This window comes from Nomascus leucogenys, chromosome 2, assembly GCF_006542625.1.
Source record: "Nomascus leucogenys isolate Asia chromosome 2, Asia_NLE_v1, whole genome shotgun sequence".
Classification (NCBI taxonomy): domain Eukaryota; kingdom Metazoa; phylum Chordata; class Mammalia; order Primates; family Hylobatidae; genus Nomascus; species Nomascus leucogenys.
Window position 1 is genome coordinate 81,627,298 of NC_044382.1, and position 20,806 is coordinate 81,648,103.

The 20,806-nt window shown below is 48.7% G+C and overlaps 1 protein-coding gene across 1 annotated transcript; it reads left to right on the forward strand.

The window, feature by feature from the left end:
- The first annotated feature begins 1,185 nt into the window (after nucleotides 1–1,185).
- On the forward strand, nucleotides 1,186–16,841 carry NDUFAB1 (NADH:ubiquinone oxidoreductase subunit AB1). Its single transcript, XM_003261683.4, has 5 exons — nucleotides 1,186–1,413; nucleotides 9,679–9,801; nucleotides 13,749–13,836; nucleotides 15,189–15,288; nucleotides 16,680–16,841. The coding sequence occupies exons 1-4, from the start codon at nucleotides 1,246–1,248 to the stop codon at nucleotides 15,278–15,280; spliced, it is 471 nt and encodes a 156-aa protein (XP_003261731.1). The 5' UTR covers nucleotides 1,186–1,245; the 3' UTR covers nucleotides 15,281–15,288; nucleotides 16,680–16,841.
- Nucleotides 16,842–20,806: the final 3,965 nt, after the last annotated feature.

The following is a 20,806-nucleotide window of genomic DNA, read 5'->3' on the forward strand; positions in this document are numbered from 1 at the left end:
ACAGACTGGGAGCCAGATCACAGCTGAGAGAAAGAGTTAAGCTGCTGACCCTGAAGGCAAGGGAGAGCCAGCCTCGCAGTTGTGTGTGGGAGCCACAGGACCAAGCAGCTGAGACAAGGCAGACAGTGTGAGAGAACTAGGGTAAGTAAGCTGCTGATGAGAGCTGCTGCTGAATAAAATCATCTTTCACCTGCCTACCATCCCCTGAGTGTTCTTTCAGCTATCTGTTCATCTACCCACTCCCCTCAGACCTCGATATGGGCTGGAACCTGGCTGTGGACATGACAGTTGGCATAGTCGTGGACCTGACAGGTATATTATACACTGTCAAGTTTTAAAACATGTATATTGTTTTAATCGTAATTCTCACATTTATTAGTCTCAGTTAGGTATTGAAATTGATTATTTTTTCACATTATTATATATATTTTTTACCTATTCAATAAATGTTAATACCTGTGGAAGAACCGTGGAATCAAAACTTTGTCCTTTTTTTCTTTTAATCTTTTTTGTTTTTGTTTTTGTTTTTTTTTTTTGAGACGGAGTCTCGCTCTGTCACCCAGGCTGGAGTGCGGTGGCGCGATCTCGGCTGACTGCAAGCTCCGCCTCCCAGGTTTGCGCCATTCTCCTGCCTCAGCCTCCCGAGTACTGGGACTACAGGCGCCCGCCACCACGCCCGGCTAATTTTTTGTATTTTTAGTAGAGACGGGGTTTCACCGTGTTAGCCAGGATGGTCTCGATCTCCTAACCTCGTGATCCGCCCGCCTCGGTCTCCCAAAGTAATGGGATTACAAGCGTGAGCCACCGCGCCCGACTTTTAATCTTTTTTGTAATAGAGACGGAGTCTTGCCATGTTGGCCAGGTTGGTCTTGAACTCCTGAGCTCAAGCAGTCCTGCCACCTTGGCCTCCCAAAGTGCTAGGATTAAAGGCGTCAGCAACCGCGCCCGGCCCCAAACGTTTAAATAGATGTATTTCAGAATGTTCAGATAAAAAATGAAAGTAGGTTTCTCGTGCCGTGTCGTTTAGGGAAAGACGGCGACGTCTGCACAGTTTAGTTGTGACACCAAGCACTTGTTCGTCCCCGAACCTGGATGGGCTCCGAGGGCGCAGTGCCTCCAGGAGCCGCCAGGGGCCGCCACCGCCGGCGGTGCCCGACAGTGCTGCTGTGTTCGTCGCCTGCGCGCTGCCAGAAGGGAACCCTGGCCCGGAGGCGGCGGCGCAGTGCATCCTGGGTTGGCGTAGCCATGGCGTCTCGTGTCCTTTCAGCGTATGTCCGCCGTCTGCCCGCGGCCTTTGCACCGCTGCCCCGGGTCCGGATGCTGGCCGTGGCCAGGCCTCTCAGCACCGCTCTGTGCTCCGCGGGGACCCAGAAGAGGCTCGGGCCTTTGCAGCCGACTTCAGTGCTCGCGCAGGTGACTCGCGGTGACTTTGCTGGTGCTTGGCAAGGGTCAGGGATTGGGCCTGGCGGGGGTGGGGGCCGGGCATCTGGGCCGCGCCAGCTGCAGGCAGGGGTGACCCGGGGGGCAGCCGGCTCGCTTCGCAGCCCCTCTGCCTAAAGGTGTTTAGTTGACCCCTGACGGGAGGCCGGGTGACCTCGTAATAACGAGCAAGAGCACTGACTCGAGTCCAGAACCGCTGGGCTGCCGCTTACCGAAAGTTTGGACAAGTCTCCTAGCCTGGCTCACACTCACCTGCAAAATTGGGATCCTGGTCTCTACCTTGCGGAGTAGCAATGAGGATTAGATGAGTTAATGCGGCTAGAACACCTCGTACGGTCTCAAAATAGCGGTCACCGTGTTGTAGTGAAAGCGTCATACAAAGAGGCAGCCACACTGGCCTACAGCCTTCTCCAGAGCGGTTCTTTCTGCGGTTCTGTCCTTACTTTTCTCTGCGGCACCTTCTGCCTGTGTCCAGGACTCCTGGAAGTAATGCTAGGAAACAAGCGCAAGTGACCTTTGAACAATAAGGATTTGAATTGCGCGGGTCTACTTATATGCGGATTTTTCTCAACCAAACGCGGCCAGTATTTACGGGATGTGCTGCCACGCGTATAAGGAGGGCAGGCTCTTCCTATAAGCGGATTCTGCAAGGCTGACTGCGGGACGTGAGTGTGCGCGGATCTGGGTATAAGCGGGGGTCCTGGAACCAATCTCCTGCGCAAATACCAAGGAACGACTGTAATATATAGCTTGAGCTGATGAAATCTGCTTGAGGCTGAAACGCCGGGAGGCAGTGATTTCGGTTTTGTTGTTGTTTTTGAGACAGAGTCTCGCTCTGTCGCCCAGGCTGGAGTGCAGTGGCGTGATCTCAGCTCACTACAACCTTCGGCTCACGGCAACCTCCGCCTCTCAGGTTCAAGCGATTCTCCTCCCTCAGCCCCCCGAGTATTTGGGACTACAGGCGCCCGCCACCATGCCTGGCTAAGTTTTGTATTTTTAGGAGAGACGGGGTTTCATCATATTGACCAGGTTGGTCTCGAACTCCCGACCTCGCGATCCACCCGCCTCGGCCTCCCAAAGTGCTGGGATTACAGGTGTGAACCACCGCGCCCGGCCTGCTGTTGTTTTCTGAGTTCTCCAGATGACTCTGAAGTGCAATTGAGAATACAAATAACCTTCTTAAGGTAGGATAGACTCCCAAGGTCAAGTTATGAAACCCCTTTTCAAAGTCATAGACTTCAGATAATAGTGGTTTCAACCTTGACTGCATGTTAGTGTGAAAAATAAGTGCGTCTGGCCAGGCATGGTGGCTCTCGCCTGTAATCCCAGCACTTTGGGAGGTCGAGGCGGGCGGATCGCTTGAGCCCAGGAGTTTGAGACCTTCCTAGGCAACATGGTGGAACCCTGTGTCTACGAAAAATACAGAAATTAGGCCGGGCGCCGTGGCTTACCCCTGTAATCCCAGCACTTTGGGATGCCGAGGCGGGCGGATCACGAGGTCAGGCGATCGAGACCATTCTGGCTAACACAGTGAAACCCCGTCTCTACTAAAAATACAAAAAATTATCCGGGCGTGGTGGCACGTGCCTGTAATCCCAGCAACTCAGGAGGCTGAGTCAGGAGAATCGCTTGAACCCGGGAGGCGGAGGTTGCAGTGAGCCGAGATCGTGCCACTGCACTCCAGCCTGGGCGACAGAGCCAGACTCCATCTCAAAAAACAAAAACAAAAAATAAAGGGTTAAAAAGGCAGTAGATAGAATTGATGAGTGTCTGGTTCCTAAGATTAATTTCAACATTGGGCTAAAATGTGAAGTGACTGTCTGTTCTTACAGCTTTGATTCTCAGTTGATTGGACATACAGATCACTTGGGTTCGAATACAGATTCTGATTCAGCTCTGGGAAGGGGCCAGAGAGTTTCTACGTCCAATGGGCTTCCAGAAGATCCTGCTGCGGGTGTTCCTTGGACCATGCTTTGAATGGCAAGGAGCTCAGAAATGTTCCACTATGGCGGCTTGGCTTGCATATATAGCAGAGGAACCATTTTATTTACATTTACGAAGTGGTTTTGACTAAGTTCATTCAAAGATATTGAGGGCCAGCTGTGTGCCAGGACTCATGCTAGCTGTTGAGAGATACAGAGATGGATACAAAAGAAAGACATTAGCTTACATCTTCATTGAACACTTTGCAGCCCTTATGTCCAACTTGCCGGCTCCTTCTCTGCTGCTGTCTTCTTCCCTAGGCTGTTGTGACACTGTTCTCCCTTGGTTGGTTTGTCCCCCTACCTTGTTGGGACACTTTGCCTTTCAGGCTGGAGTGAATGGCATGATCATGGCTCACTGCAGCCTTGACCTCCTGGACTCAAATGGTCCTCCTGCCTCAGCTTCCTGAGTAGCTGGGACTACAGGCATGAGCCACCATGCCTGACTAATTTTTTGATGTCTGTATTTTTTTGTAGAGACGGGATCTCCTTATGTTGCCTAGGCTAGTTGTGAACTCTTGGGCTCAAGCGATCCTCCTGCCTCAGCCTCCCAAGTGCTGGGATTACAGGCATGAGCCATCACACCTGGTGTGCCTAACCCTTAAATGTTGGTGGGCTCCCGAGTTCTCTTACCACACACGCTCGTTGGACTCTTCACTCTTGGTTTCTGTTATTGCTGTATATCCCAGACCTCTGCCTCCAGCCCTTGTTCATCTCATTTGGACCATTGCTCATGCTACCTATTCCCTGCTGTGAAATTTCCTCTCCTCAAATCCATCCACTATGCCAACTTCAGAGCAACTAGTCACTCATTTACACCCTTTTTCCCAAAAGGAGCTAAGGCAGCTTTCCTGGGTATAAAAATACCAGATGATATAAAATAGAAGGCAAGGAAAAAAACAAAAAAAGAAACAAAAACCAAGGGCAGTGGCCTAAAATGCAGCCTGGAAGTCTTATACTTGATCCAGGCAGGCCCCGAATCTACACTATCCAGCAGCTGGAGCACAGCGATAATTTCCAGCAGTTCTATGGGGCATGGTACCCAGATGAAGACAGCACTTGTGCAAAAAAAAGCTAGCTCTTCCAGGACTGGGACCAGGACCAGACAAAGTCCCAGTCCCTTCCCATGGCCCTTAAGGCTCTGCAGACCTGGGCCCTCCCTCTTAGCCTCCAAGCCTGTCATCTGTGTACCATCTCCCAACATGAGCTGATGTCTTCTCACATAGACACAGGCACTGCACTTTCATGCCTTTTTTTTTTTTTTTTTTTTTTTTTTTTTTGGCAAGGTCTCTGTCACTTAGGCTGGAGTGCAGTGACACGATCATATCTCAGTGCAGCTTCAAACTCCTGGGCTCAAGCAATCCTTCTGCCTCAGTCCCTTGACTAGCTGGGATAACTGGCCCGCGCTACCACGCCTGGCCTCATTTCCTTTTCTTGACCTGTTCTTCCCTCTCCTTGAATTATCAGTCTCGACTCTTCCTCACCAAATCCAAGTCTGGCATCCTCCTTTTCGGCCACTCAAGGACTGAGTGACAATTTTTGTTATTGCATCAGCCTACAGATAACTTCTGTCATGGTGCTTGCCATATTTTTATTTCAACTAAAATGATCTGTGGATTGGTCTTTTCCATTAGAGTGTAAGCTTCTCTGGGGGGAAGGTTGTGTCTTACTCATCTTTGCATTTCCAGCCCATTGCACAGTTCTTGGCATACAGGTAAAGTTCCCAGGCTTCTGAGACAGTCGTGTAAATAAAGGCAAGACATTGTGAAACAGGTGTGTGTAGTGCAGAAGCAAAAAGAGATACTTGACCAACCTCTCAGTGAACGTGATCTTGAAGGCCTGTGCAGAGGCCAGGAAGAGCCTGGCACTTACCTCCTTGTGGTTGACTCTTAGGGTGTCTGGAAGGGAACATTGTTGGGGGGAAGAGAGTGAGCATATCATGAAAGGAGCTGTATGCTGCAGTGAGGAATTGTGGGTATTCTCTGTCAAGGTCATAGGGAGTGAACATGAAGCAGGGCTTATTGAGGGAATAAGCCCCAGGTGGAGTTTGAGAGGTCTGGGCTGCCTGTGTAGAGTGGACCAGTCGGCAGTTTGTAGAGACGGCCTTTAAAGCCCTCTCCTTAGCCTCCTTTGAGTTTGCCTCAGGCAGAAGTGGGCCCCAGTGGAGTACCGGGATTCTGATGGAACCTCATCTGTTTGAATTACTAGCCCAGAGGGTCATCACTGTTTACCTGCAAACAGTACCTTCTCTGATGTCTGGGAGAGGTGGTTTATTTCCCATATAATTGTTAAGTGTAGATCTTGGGGAAGAACAGTTAACACCAGAAACATCACATGTTGGCTGTTGGGGAGGTGCTTGTCCATTTTGTATCCCTTTTAGTTTTTCCCAATCAACAGAGATCCAGCTAGAAGGAGCAACAAGACCTTCCAAGAGGCCATGCTGGAAGGACATGGGGTGAGGGGGATACCTAACCTTCCCTTGCCTCAGTTTCTCATCTGTAAAAAGGAAGGTGATAGTATCATGAATCTCACCAGAATACTGGAGAGCTGAAGAAAGATGATGTGTGTAAAGTGCTTAGGGCAATATCATAGCCTGACTTGATAAGAAATCAATGGAGACCGGGGCGTGGTGGCTTATGCATGTAATCCCAGCACTTTGAGAGGCTGAGGTGAGTGGATCACTTGAGACCAGGAGTTCAGGACCAGCCTGGCCAACTTGGTGAAACCTCATCTCCACTAAAAATACAGAAATTAGCCAGGCATGGTGGTGCACGCCTGTAATCCCAGCTACCTGGGAGGCAGAGGCATAAGAATCACTTGAACCTGGGAGGCAGAGGTTGCACTGAGCCGAGGTCACAACACTGCACTCCAGCCTGGGCAACACAGTGAGACTATGTCTGAAAAAAAAAAAAAAAAAAAAAAAAAAAGACCAGAGGCAGGAGCATGAGAGGTAGTAGGATCAAGTATTTTGGGGCTACGCTACAGCCAAGGTATGAAACTAGCTGCTGCTGGTCATTGTTCTCAGGATCCTACTAAATAACCCTAAATAGCACTTACTGTGTTAAGTGCCAGCCAATGTCCAAGCCCTTTACTTCATCTCATTGATGCTTCACAACAGTCCTGTGAGTGTGGTACTATTGTTTATCCCCATTTTACGGATGAGGAAACTGAGATGTAGAAGGTTAAGTAACCCACCCAAGGCCAAACAACTAGTGAGAGCCAGCACCATGGTGCCGGCATAGGCGGTCTAGTTTCGGAGTCTGAGCTCTTGCCCACTAACTTACTGCCTCACGCTGACCCTGATGCAGCACCCACTCTTGATTGGCATGTGGCCTCCAGTCAGAGACTCATTTAATTTAATCACATGGTGCCCACCTGGCCCCTGTAGGTACTTGCCGGAGCTGCCGAAGACAATGCTGACAACCTAGTTGGCCTCATGGGTAGCTGTGTACGAACATAGAATATACCCTCACCAGGGGTCTTGCTTTGTTGCCCAGGTTGGTCTGGAACTCCTGGGCTCAAGTGATCCTTCCACTTTGGCCTCCCAAAGTGTTGGGATTACAGACGTGAGCCACCACACCTGGCCTCGTACCATTTCTTTTGTTTTTTGTTTTTTCTTTTTTCTTTTTGGAGGCAGAGTCTCACCCTGTCGCCCAGGCTGGAGTGTACAGCCACGATCTCAGTTCACTTCAACCTCTGCCTCCTAGGTTCAAGTGATCCTCCCACTTCAGCCTCCTGAGTAGCTGGGATTATAGGCACACGCCACCATGCCCGGCTAATTTTTGTATTTTTAGTAGAGACAGGGTTTCACTATGTTGGGCAGGCTGGTCTTAAACTCCTGACCTCAAGTGATCCGCCCACCTTGGCCTCCCAAAGTGCTGGGATTACAGGCGTGAGCCATCACACCTGGCCTTGTACCATTTGTTGATAAGCACACAGTCTCTGTTAGATCCCTCCACCTGAAACTTCTTTTCTACCATTGCCATATTACCTCATTTCTTCTCCCCCTTTCTCTTTATTCCTTTCTTCTCCATTTTATTTGTGACTTGGAAACCTATTTGAGTCATTGTTAAGTAGGCCGGTGATGTGCCTGTATCAAAGGTCTCCTTAATCCATGTATAATAGGAAAGGAGACTAGACATTTAGACAAAGAAACATGCTCTAAAACTCTTGAAAGTACTCAGAAAGGCTCGTTAGAATATGTCATACTCTCCAACTCATCTCTTTAGCTTGCTGATTAAACCTGATTTTTTTTTTTCTTGAGACGGAATCTCTGTCACCCATGCTGGAGTGTAATGGCGTGATCTTGGCTCACTGCAACCTCCACCTCCCAAGTTCAAGCAATTCTTCTGCTTCAGCCTCCTGAGTAGATGGGATTACAGGCACATGTTACCACGCCCAGCTAATTTTTATATTTTTGGTAGAGATGGGGTTTCACCATGTTGGTCAGGCTGGTCTCGAACTCCTGACCTCGTGATCCGCCCGCCTCGGCTTCCCAAAGTGTTGGGATTACAGGTGTGAGCCACTGCGCCCAGCCTAAACCTGATTTTAATAACTGACTTCTTTTTCTTTTCTTTTTTGAGACAGAGTCTCTCTCTGTGGCCCAAGGTGGAGTGCAGTGGCATGATCTCGGCTCACTGCAACCTCTCTCCTGGGTTCAAGCAATTCTCATGCCTCAGCCACCTGAATAGCTGGGATTACAGGCACACACCACCATGCCCGGCTAATTTTTGTATTTTTAGTAGAGACGAGGCTTCACCATGTTGGCCAGGCTGGTCTCGAACTCCTAGCCTCAAGTGATTGGCCCACATCGGCCTCCCAAAGTGCTGGGATTACAGGTGTGAGACACCACACCAGCCCAATACGTGTTCTTTATGCAAGATGAATGTTTCTTATACAGAGGTTATACTGGTTTGGTTCCCTGGGCAGTATTTATTATGATTTTTCATGGACCTTTGTGAGTTTCAGGGACCTGAGCCCTAACAAGCAGCCCCACTTTCTACAGGGAAATGCCTTAAGAACACCAAGCCTCGGACTTAAAATCAACTTCAGGAGGTAAACAAACCAACTTAGATTAGGGATTTCTTTCTTTTTCTTTTTTTTTGAGACGGAGTCTTTCTCTGTCGCCCAAGCTGGAATGCAATGGCGCAGTCTCTGCTCACTGCAACCTGTGCCTCCCACGTTCAAGCGATTCTCCTTCCTCAGTCTCCTGAGTAGCTGGGATTACAGGTGCCCACCACCACACCTGGCTAATTTTTGTATTTTTAGTAGAGACAGGGTTTCACCGTGTTGGCCAGGCTGGTCTCGAACTCCTGACCTCAGGTGATCTGCCCACTGTGGCCTCCCAAAGTGCTGTGATTATAGGCATGAGCCACCACGACTAGCCAGATTAGGGATTTCTGTAGTGAGCAAAACTGCCAGATACCCTGTTTTGTTTTCTCTGGTTCTGCATCGTACCTTCCACAGCATTAAACCCCCTGACCTGTAATTGCAGCTCATTCCACATTTGTGGAATGAAATCTGGTCAATACCCTAATACCTAAACATTGAGCCAACTAATACCAACTAATAGAGATACATGAGGTATTGCTCTAACATGGCAGAGGCCAGAAGGGCTCATGGTTTGGCTGGTGGCCATGAGGCAAGCCTCGCTGGAAGGGAAACAGAAAGGGAAACAGATTGGAATGTAATGACTGTAAGCTCCCTCATCCCCTCTTTGGGTGGGTGGCCAGCTTCCTTTGTCCTGGCTGAGGTCAGGGAGATAACTGCTGGAGCCAAACTAGACCTTTCTGGTGTATGGTCCTCAATTTGAATTGCCTTTGGGTTTACCATGACAGCTCTTTCCTTGTGGGTTATTTTGACTTGGGTCTGCCTATTAAAGGTGGCAGCACTGTAGAGGCCTCGGGATGCTAAAGATGCCATGAGAAGACATAGGCATTCTGCAGACGCTAGACAATTTTAGTGGCAGTTAGTGTCGCAGAGCAGGATGAATGTCCAGAGTCTGAGGGTTGAACCCAGGAGGCAGAGGGGCCGGTCCTGGCTCCCAGGAAGGAGGCCTGAGATGCTGCCGAACTGTTGGGGCTTCTGCGATTACTCAGTCCTGCAACTTGGTGTGTCCTAGTGGCCACAATGAGAATCAGATGCTGTGGGTTCTCTAACGCCCCGAAAGTTCTGTGAAAGTTACCTATAGGCTTGTGCATTGATTTAGAGGCATTTTCCGTTCAGTGACAGTGTTTCCTTCCTGCCCTTGCTCTAGGTTCCTGGTAGAGTTACACAGTTGTGCCGCCAGTATAGCGACATGCCTCCTTTGACGTTAGAGGGCATCCAGGACCGTGTTCTTTACGTATTGAAACTCTATGACAAGATTGACCCAGAGAAGGTAACTGATGGTGGTTTGAATTTTTTTCTTTAAATACAGAGTATTTAATTACATGGTACAAAATGCAAAGGGATAGATAGTAAAAATCTCCCTGGCTCCCAGCCACCCAGGCCCATTCTGGGAGACAGCCAGCGCTATCAGTTTCATGTATGTTTCCAAAGGTACTCAATGCATATGTTAAAGAAGTATACGCACACGTGTGTATATTATATGTATGTATATCTCACCCTTTTTAAAAATCACAAGTGGCCGGGCGCTGTGGCTCATGCCTGTAATCCTAGCACTTTGGGAGGCCGAGGCGGCGGATCACCTGAGGTCGGGAGTTCGAGACTAGCCTGACCAACATGTAGAAACCTCATCTCTACTAAAAATACAAAATTAGCCAGGCATGGTGGCGCATACCTGTAATCCCAGCTACTCGGGAGGCTGAGGCAGGAGAATCGCTTGAACCCGGGAGGTGGAGGTTGCAGTGAGCCGAGATAGCACCATTGCAGTCCAGCCTAGGCAACAAGAGCAAAACTCCATCTCAAAAATAATAATAATAAATAATAAAAACACAAGTGGGGCCGGGCGTGGTGGCTCATGCCTGTAATCCCAGAACTTTGGGAGGCCGAGGCGAGTGGATCATGAGATCAGGAATTCAAGACCAGCCTGGCTAAGATGGTGAAACCCCATCTCTACTAAAAATACACAAATTAGCCAGGCGTGGTGGCAGACACCTGTAATCCCAGCCACTCGGGAGGATGAGGCAGAGAATTGCTTGAACCCGGGAGGCAGAGGGTGCAGTGAGCCGAGATCACGCCACTGCACACTGCAGCCTGAATGACAGGGTGAAACTCCCTCTAACAACAAAAAAAATTGAATCTTTTGTGTAGGTAAGGCAGTTTGTTTTTGATATGGGTTTTTGAAGAATCATTCCTGGTGATCCTGAGGTCTAAATTAGAGTGATAGGGTGATAGTAAACACTTTGGCTGGGCGCAGTGGCTCACGCCTGTAATCCCAGCACTTTGGGAGGCCGAGGCAGGTGGATCACGAGGTCAGGGGTTCGAGACCAGCCTGACCAACATGGTGAAACCCCATCTCTACTAAAAATACAAAAATTAGCTGGGCATGGTGGCAGGCGCCTGTAATCTCAGCTACTCAGGAGGCTGAGGCAGGAGAATTGCTTGAACCCGGGAGGCGGAGGTTGCAGTGAGCCGAGATCACGCCACTGCCCTCCAGCCTGGGTGACAGAGCAAGACTCTGTCTCAAAAAAAAAAAAAAAAGATAGTAAACACTTTGTAACATGAAGCTGCCTACAGTTTATAATAATAATGCCACTTAAGGTGTGGAGTCTAGGCCTTTGTTGTCAGTAAGGCAGCAAAAATACCCAAACTTCTTCAGGTGTCATTCAGAGCAATGATCAGAGATCTCAGTAAAACAGATTGGGCCGGGTGTGGTGGCTCACGCCTGTAATCCCAGCACTTTGGGAGGCTGAGGTGGGTGGATCACCTGAGGTCAGGAGTTCAAAACCAGCCTGGCCAACATGGCAAAAACCCTGTCTCTACTAAAAATACAAAAAAATTAGCTGGGCATGGTGGTGCACGCCTGTAATCCCAGCTACTCGGGAGGCTTGAACCCCGGAGGCTGAGTTTGCAGTGAGCCGAGATCGTGCCATTGCACTCTAGCCTGGGTGACAGAGCAAGACTCTCTCAAAAAACAACAGACAAAAAACATAGAGAGTAAAATCCTTCATTAGCTATGTATATATTGTTCACTTCAAAACAAAGTAGAGTAAGATAAAGCAAACCATGTACATACCAGCATAGGTTACACATAAAATGTCAGTTACAGCCTCTGTATGTTTTTTTTTTTTTTTTTTTTGATATATTAATTTTTTTTTTTAATTAATTTTTTTTGCACACAAAAACAATAAACATTTTCTAAAAATACATACAAACAAAAAGATGCATATCAAACATATTAGGAAGGTTACACATGGGAAGTCGGGGAATAGAAATGGGGGGTGGGAGTTAAAATAAGGTAGAGAGGGACTTTATGTGGATCAGTGATAATAACTCAATCCTCTATTTGACAAAGAAGAGGGAGAAGGAAGAGGAAGAAAAAGAAAGTGCGATAAAGGATCAGAAAGGGAGGAAAATAAAAAAATTAGAGTATGACTCCAGGGTAGACCTGTTTTGTTGTCACTGAGTTGGTTGGTTGGTTTGTCTGTTGTATTTTTCATGTTTCGCCAAGTTGGCCAGATTGGTCTCGAACTCCTAGCCCGCAGTGATCAACCCGCCTCGCCCCCCAGAGTGCCGGGACCACAGGCGTGAGCCACCACGTCCAGCCCCCACATTGCTTCTGGCCTCCATGGTAGACCTCCCAGACGGAGCGGCCGGGCAGAGGCGCTCCTCACTTCTTCCCAGACACGGGGCGGCCGGGCAGAGGCGCTCCTCACTTCCCAGACGGGGCGGCCAGGCAGAGACGCTCCTCACTTCTTCCCAGACGATAGGTGGCCAGGCAGAGGCGCCCCTCACTTCCCAGACAATGGGTGGCCGGGCAGAGGCGCTCCTCACTTCCCAGACGATGGGTGGCCGGGCAGAGGTGCTCCTCACTTCCCAGACGGGGCGGCCGGGCAGAGGCGCTCCTCACTTCCCAGACGGGGCGGCCGGGCCGAGGCGCTCCTCACTTCCCAGACGGGGCAGCCGGGCAGAGGCGCTCCTCACTTCTTCCCGGACGGGGCGGCCGGGCAGAGGCGCTCCTCACTTCTTCCCGGACGGGGCGGCCGGGCAGAGGCGCTCCTCACTTCCCAGACGGGGCGGCCGGGCAGAGGTGCTCCTCACTTCTTCCCGGACGGGGCGGCCGGGCAGAGGCGCTCCTCACTTCTTCCCGGATGGGGCGGCCGGGCAGAGGCGCTCCTCACTTCTTCCCGGACGGGGCGGCCGGGCAGAGGCGGTCCTCACTTCCCAGACGGGGCGGCCGGGCAGAGGCACTCCTCACTTCTTCCCGGACGGGGCGGCCGGGCAGAGGCGCTCCTCACTTCTTCCCGGACGGGGCGGCCGGGCAGAGGCGCTCCTCACCTCCCAGACGATAGGTGGCCGGGCAGAGGCGCTCCTCATTTCACAGATGGGGCGGCCGGGCAGAGGCGCTCCTCACTTCCCAGACGGTGGGTGGCCGGGCAGAGGCGCTCCTCACTTCCCAGACGGTGGGTGGCCGGGCAGAGGCGCTCCTCACTTCCCTGACGGGGCGGCCGGGCGGAGGCGCTCCTCACTTCCCAGACGGTGGGTGGCCGGGCAGAGGCGCTCCTCACTTCCCAGACGGTGGGTGGCGGGCAGAGGCGCTCCTCACTTCCCAGACGGTGGGTGGCCGGCAGAGGCGCTCCTCACTTCCCAGACGGTGGGTGGCCGGGCAGAGGCGCTCCTCACTTCCCAGACGGTGGGTGGCCGGGCAGAGGCGCTCCTCACTTCCCAGACGGTGGGTGGCCGGGCAGAGGCGCTCCTCACTTCCCAGACGTTGGGTGGCCGGGCAGAGGCGCTCCTCACTTCCCAGACGGTGGGTGGCCGGGCAGACAGCCTCTGTATGTTAAAAAAAATTCGACGTAGTCACAAGGACAGAAAACCAAACACTGCGTGTTCTCACTCATAGGTGGGAACTGAACAATGAGATCACTTGGACACAGGGCGTGGAGCATCATGCACCAGGGCCTATCAAGGGGTGGGGGGCTTGGGGAGGGACAGCATTAGGAGAAGTACCTAATGTAAATGATGAGTTGATGGGTGCAGCAAACCAACATGGCACATGTATACCTATGTAACAAATCTGCACGTTCTGCACATGTACCCTAAAACTTAAGGTATAATAAAAAAATTTGATATAGTGATTAAGTGGCATTGTACCACCCTGTTATGTTGGGAAGCAAATGCTTTCATGGACTAAATTTTGTGTTTGGTGCTCCTTTCTTTCAGCTTTCGGTAAATTCTCATTTTATGAAAGACCTGGGCTTAGACAGTTTGGACCAAGTGGAGATTATCATGGCCATGGAAGATGAATTTGGTAAGGCTCAGTTTTGTATCTACATACTGCGATTTTTGATGAAGGTGGATTAAACTGAAAGAAATGGTGGGTGTCTGTATTGGAATTAGAATTAAATATTAATAGAAACAGTAGCATCCACTGCCCTACGCACACACCTTCCTGCCCACTTACCATCAAGTGAAGTAAGCTTTAGGGATGGTACATTTATTCAGAAAGCACCTTGCACAAGCCGAGCAGAGTGCCCAGTGTGGTGCCAAGAGCCGAATGACCAGAGATGGTTCCGGGGGGCTGATTCTTCAGACAGGGTTTTAAGACAAAGGGCAAGAACCTCCCCGGAACACGTGCTGATGACACGTCAGCCCCTCCTGAGCTTGGGTAACGCGAACCAGGTAGAAGTAATGTGTGCCAGGACAAGAGACGCACCCAGAGCCTCTGGCCTTGGTCCCCTATCCTGGCTCACAAGCACACTCCAAGTTTGGGACTGTGTGTTGTGCAGTGAGACCTTTATTAAGGCTCCATGGCTGTTTCTGCGTGAGTTGGTTGAATAGGAAGTCAAAGGACTTCTGTGCTGTTCTGCAGAGCAGGGCCTAGTTAAAATTCCTCACAGATGATGCTGACTAGGATGGAATCCTTTGCCTAGTGCTTAAGAGTACCGGGTCTGGAATTGAGCTTACTCAGGTATGAGCCTGGACAAGCAACTGTATCTCTCAAAGCCTGTTTCCTCAGCTGTAAAGTAGGGGTGATAATAGTAGGAACCCCAGGATTGGGACTGCTGTGAGAATTAGAGATGATGTGTAAAATGCTCGGCACAGTGTTTGGCCCAAAGTAAGCTAACTACCAAAACCCAACCATCATAAAAAAAAAAAAAAAAATGCACGGGTGACATGTGTTACAGCACGACGAACCTTGAGAACGTGCCGAGTGAAAGAAGCCAGACACAGAAGATGACATGTTATATACCATTTACATGAAATGTCAAGAAGAGGCAAATCCAGAGATAGAAAGTAAACAAGTGGTTGCCAGAGCTAGGGAAGATGGGGAGCGACTGCTGACGGGCACTGGGTTTCTTTCACACAATGGTGATGGTGGCACAATGTTGTGAATACGCTAAAAACTACCAAATTATATGGTATATACAAGGAGGAATTTTCTATTATGTGAATTCTGTCTCAACAAACAAACATACCTCCAAAGCACTGTACCCAGCCTGTATGCATACTGTTTAGAAGCTAACTGGCCCACAACCTAAATGGGATTCAAGGTTGCTGAAAGTTTTGATATACTTGTAGCTGTTGTAGAAGGGTCAGGTGTGTTCAGTTCTAAAGGATTTTTTTTTTTTTAACTCACATTGTTGTATATTTTTCTTTTAGGGTTTGAAATTCCTGATACAGATGCTGAAAAGTTAATGTGTCCACAAGAAATTGTAGATTACATTGCAGATAAGAAGGATGTATATGAATAAAGTATCAGGTAAATAATTAGACTTATAAAATGATGTTCACCCATAGATTTGTCTGTGGTTCTTCAATAAAGGAAACTCAAGAAGAAATAGAAAATGGAAATGCTTGACCAAGATTTTTCACTACTTATAAAATGCAAGCCCTTTCCTGTTGTCTGTTACTCAAAGGGGCCCAGCCCTGGTGGTGATCTTTATCTTTGAGAGGTTGAGAGCTGTCATTCCTGGATAGAACTCCCTTGATTGTCAGCTCTCCTCACAAAAGCAGAATATTGTACAAAGTACTGAGCAGGGTAACCTGGAAACAGACCTCTGTCTCCCTCAATTACTCAGCCAAGGCAAGCCCAGCCTGCTAGGTAAGACACTGAGGTGACCTGGCTCTTAAGTAGGCAAGAGAGGCTTCATGGGTAAGAGGATGGACCTTGGAGTCGGAGACACCCAAGTTTATTCTCAGCTCTGCCACACACTATAAGCCTGGTGGTCTTAGGCAGGCTGCTTAGCTCTGTAAGCCTCAGGTTCCTCATATGTAATATGGTGGTAATGATATGACCTACCTGGGGCTTTTGTGAAAGCAAAATTGAAGAGAGTATATATATCACTTGATACAATGATATAAAGAAGCCTCTCAGTAAATAGTAGCTCTTGTTACTTGGGCCCTAGAATAATCAAATAAGACTTTTTGAATTAAAACATTGTATTAGTGTCTTTAGTCTTTTGCTTTTAGTGACCCTGCTTTTTTTTTTTTTTTGAGACGGAGTCTCGCTCTGTCACCCAGGCTGGAGTGCAGTGGCGCGATCTCGGCTCACTGCAAGCTCCGCCTCCCGGGTTCACGCCATTCTCCTGCCTCAGCCTCTCCGAGTAGCTGGGAATACAGGCGCCCGCCACCACGCCCGGCTAATTTTTTTTTGTATTTTTAGTAGAGACGGGGTTTCACCGTGGTCTCGATCTCCTGACCTCGTGATCCGCCCGCCTCGGCCTCCCAAAGTGCTGGGATTACAAGCGTGAGCCACCACGCCCAGCCGACCCTGCTTTTTTTTTTTTTAAGATGGAACCTTGCTCTGTTGCCCAGGCTGGAGTGTAGTGGCACTCACTGCAACCTCCGCCTCCTGGGTTCAAACGATTCTCCTGCCTCAGCCTCCTGAGTAACTGGCATTACAGGCGTGTACCTCCACGCCCAGCTAATTTTTATATTTTTAATAGAGATAGGGTTTCACCATGTTGGCCAGGCTGGTCTCGAACTCCTGACCTCAGGTGATCCGCCCACCTTGGCCTCCCAAAGTGCTGGGATTACAGGCATGAGCCACTGCACTCAGCCAGAGGCTGCATTTTTAGCACCTGAAAGATGTCACTTATCATTAGTAAGAATACATCAAAAATAACATTGAACTTATTTTGTCTTTTCCAGACCCTTTGGCTTTGCTGAGAGAGGACTCAGATGATAGTGACGAATGTCTGGCAGTGAGGACACATTTTGGCATCCTTGCTGACTCTGACAGAGTGATTCTGATGGACTTGTATTTAAATTGTATAAGTGTTTTACTCTTTGAAAATAAACCTATAAAACCAACATTTTCCCCAGTCTTCAGTTTTTCAGTGATGTCTATAAAGTGCTTTTTTATGTTTTTATATTGACATTGCTTAATATTTTTAAAGGTCTGATTTGTCATTGGTATTCATGCATGTCAAAAACAATGGCTTCTCCAGCCACGTACTTGAAGTAAGGCTCTCCCCCCACCTTCATATCAGGAGTGAATATATTCATGGAATTAGACTTTTTGCTTCAAAAAAAATTTTGTTTTGGTTTCCATTAGCTTATTATCAGATGTGTCAGCTGATATCAGCAGGTGGGACTAGTTTTTCATCCCTGTCCTAAAGATCCATTTCCAAATTAATACAATTTAACAGTTTTGGAGAGTGGGAGGCTCTCTTTCCTCCTGGAAAGTCAGTTTGACATTGCCACACACCAAACCACAGTTTGATTTGTCACACATCATTATCAGTTCCGCCGCTTTTGCTCTTAGCACTGTGTTGGTTCCTTGGGGTTGATGTAGATAACATGTACGCATTGCCTAGCTCTTGATGAGGTTTAGTTTGAGAGTTACATCAAAATAATTGCTCTGCTTTTACTGACATTTCTAGTATGGGGAGGGAAGAGGAACCAAAGGCCTACAGTAAGTAGTGTCTTCGAGGCAGAGGGACTAAGGTGAGGGGCCCTCAGCCAGCAGAGAATCTCATGGCTGAGAGGTGAGGTGGTCGAAGGATGGGAGTCAGCTCTGGGATTGGGTCCACACTCACATCTGCTTCCCTTCCTGCAGGTACCAATACGCTGGTTCCTTCTGGGTTGCTCTAGAGTTATTCCAGGCATGTTAGGCAGACACAATCTTTTTTTTTTTTTTTTTAACTTTTATTTAGGTTCAAGGGTACATGTGCAAGTTTGTTATATAGGTAAATTATGTGTCATGGGGTACAGATTATTTCATCACCCAGGTAATAAGCATAATACCCCATGGTTTTTTTTATTTTAGACGGAGTTTCGCTCTTGTTGCCTAGACTGGAGTGCAGTGGCACGATCTTGGCTCACTGCAACCTCCGCCTCCCGGGTTCAAGCAATTCTCCTGCCTCAGCCTCCCAAGTAGCTGAGATTATACCTGCCACCACGCACCCACCACCACACCTGGCTAATTTTTTGTATTTTTAGTTGAGACGGGGTTTCACCATGTTGGCCAGGCTGGTATTGAACTCCTGACCTTAGGTGATCCGCCCACCTCAGCCTCCCAAAGTGCTGGGATTACAGGTGTAAGCCACTGTGCCCAGTCCCCGATGGGTGTTTTTTGGGGCCTCACCCTCCACCCTCCAGTAGGCCCCGGTGCCTGTTGTTCCCTTCTGTCCATGTTTACTGAATGTTTAGCTCCCACTTACAAGTGAGAACGTGGTATTTGGTGTTCTGATCCTGTGTTAGTTCACTTAGGATACTGGTTCCAGCTGCATCCATGTTGCTATAAAGGACATGATCTCATTTTTTATGGCTGCATAGTATTCCATGGTATATGTGGGTGTGTGTGTGTGTACACACTTTTTTTTTTTCAGACAGTCTCACTGTCGCCCAGGCTGGAGTGGTATGGCGCTATCTTGGCTAACTACAACCTCTGCTTCCTCAGTTCAAGTGATTCTCCTGCTTCAGCCTCCTGAGTAGCTGGGATTACAGGCGTCCGCCACCATGCCTGGATACTTTGTATTTTTATTAGAGATGGGGTTTCACCATGTTGACCAGATTGGTTTCGAACTCCTGACCTCAAGTGATCCGCCTGCCTTGGCCTCCCAGAGTGCTAGGATTACAGGTGAGAGCCACCGCACCCAGCCTACACATTTTCTTTATCCAGTCTGCAGTTGATGGGCATTTAGGTTGATTCCATGTCTTTGTTACTGTGAATAGTGTTGCAGTGAACACAAGCATGAGTGTGTCTTTATGGTAGAATGATTTATATTCCTTTATGTATACCCAGTAATGGGATTGCTGGGTCGAATGCAAACCTCGTTTTCTCTTGAGTTCTTTGAGACATTCACTCTGTCACCCAGTCTGAGTGCAGTGACACGATAGTGGCTCACTGCAGCCTCAACCTCCCAGTCTCAGGCCATCCTCCTGCCTCAGCCTCCCAAGTAGGCACACCACTGCTAATTTTTTAAGTTATTTATAGAGATGGGGGTCTCACTGTGTTACCCAGGCTGGTCTCGAACTCCTGGGCTCAAAAGATCCTCCCGCCTCCACTTCCCAAACTGCTGGGATTACAGGCACGAGGCACTTGCACCTGGCCCCTTTTTAGCAATAGAAAGCATATCCTTCTCAGTCATGAAAATCATACATTGTTACACTAGACCTTTTTTTATTTTTTTCAATACTTGGCAACATATCTTGGAAAACTGCCAAATTGGAGGATAAGGCTCTTCCTCATTGTTTTTTTACAACTGCATTTATTTAACAATAGCTTGAGCACTTACTAAGGACTGGTGATCAAATAGGGAGTAAACAGGCTGTGTGTTATTCCTTTGATTGGAACGTCCAGTAGTTTAACACTGGGGGTATTTTGGTGACAGTCCCCAAGTTGTTCTGGCTATTTTAAATCCCATGGCAGCTGTACATTTTACCAAAAAAAGCATCTGTGATTGTGTCTGCCTAAGATCACAAAGTCTGACTGTACTGCCACTTGAGTGCCTGCTTTGCTACTATCTTCACCAGACGCCTGCAGTGAAACAGCCCATTCACGTCATCCAATAGCTGGTGTAAGCCCCAAAGAAGCCAGAATGAGGGAAGACATTTACTGGATCTCACACACACAGATCATTCATCCCAAGGCCATTTAGGGTCTGGTTGTTCAAGCAATAGCAAAGGCCTTTCTGTTCTTTCTGCTCTAAGAGCTTATCAGAATGTCCTTCTGAGAGACTTCTGTGCCACTATAGGTAGGCAGCAAACTGGCCAAATGTAGCATTCCAAAGTGTGTGTGAATTCAAGAACAGGGTAAATGGAATTGTATGCATATGGTATTTAATAGCTGCTGAAAACACCTCTGAGGATCTGTGCCTCTGTTGTACACTGTTCCCACTGGGAAAGGGTGGTTTGTGAAGCCTGTCATGACCCAGTCCCAGCCCTGTCTCCAGCCATCCCCACCATATCTCCAGTGGAGCTGCTTCAGTCTTCTCACTGTGTCCTCCATACAGCAAGTTCACTCGCTCGCTCCACACACAAGGAAGTACCCACTGTGTGTTAAGCACTCCTGGAGCCTGAGTACACAGTTTCACACCATATAGTTTGTTTCCCATCTCCAGGAGCTCACCGCCTTGTAAGGGAGATAGGTACAACCTAGGTGGAGCTATCACACTCAGCATCACCAATAATGCAACAAGCCAACCTCCTATGCTGCTCCTGATGTGAGGCACCGAGGTCATGTCACCTCTGAGGCACTCTTGCTAAAATCATCTAACTTGAATCTGATTATGAGGAAACAAATCCAGAAGGTGGGACAGTTTATAAGGCCTGGACTTTAAAGTGTCATGAGAGGCCCGGCACGGTGGCTCATGCCTGTTCTGTTAATCCCAGCACTTTGATTTGAGGCCAGGAGTTTAAGACCAGCCTGGGCAATATCGTGAGACCCCGTCTCTTCAAAAAAATTAAAAATTAGCTGAGTGTGGTGTCACATGCCTGTAGTACCAGTTAGTCCCAGATTTGGAGGTTGGGATAAAGAGAGATGGATGGGCAAGAGATTCTGGGAATAAGATGGCAGAACCTGGGAGGATCACTTGAGCCAGGGAATTAGAGGCTACGGTGAGCTATGATTCCACCATGGCACTCCAGCCTAGGCAACAGAGGGAGACTCTGTCTCTAAAAAAGAATTGAAAAATAAATAGGCAGGGTGCAGTGGCTCACACCTGAAATCCCAGCACTTTGGGAGGCTGAGGTGGGTGAATCACCTGAAGTCAGGAGTCCGAGACCAGCCTTGCCAACATGGTGAAACCTTGTCTCTACTAAAAATACAAAAA

Excerpts from the sequence above, each read along its gene's own strand:
- NDUFAB1 (XM_003261683.4), top strand. The coding sequence starts at position 1,246 with ATGGCGTCTCGTGTCCTTTCAGCGTATGTCCGCCGTCTGCCCGCGGCC. Across the intron at positions 1,414-9,678 it reads CGACTTCAGTGCTCGCGCAG|GTTCCTGGTAGAGTTACACA; the intron begins GTGACTCGCGGT and ends CCCTTGCTCTAG. Across the intron at positions 9,802-13,748 it reads ACAAGATTGACCCAGAGAAG|CTTTCGGTAAATTCTCATTT; the intron begins GTAACTGATGGT and ends CCTTTCTTTCAG.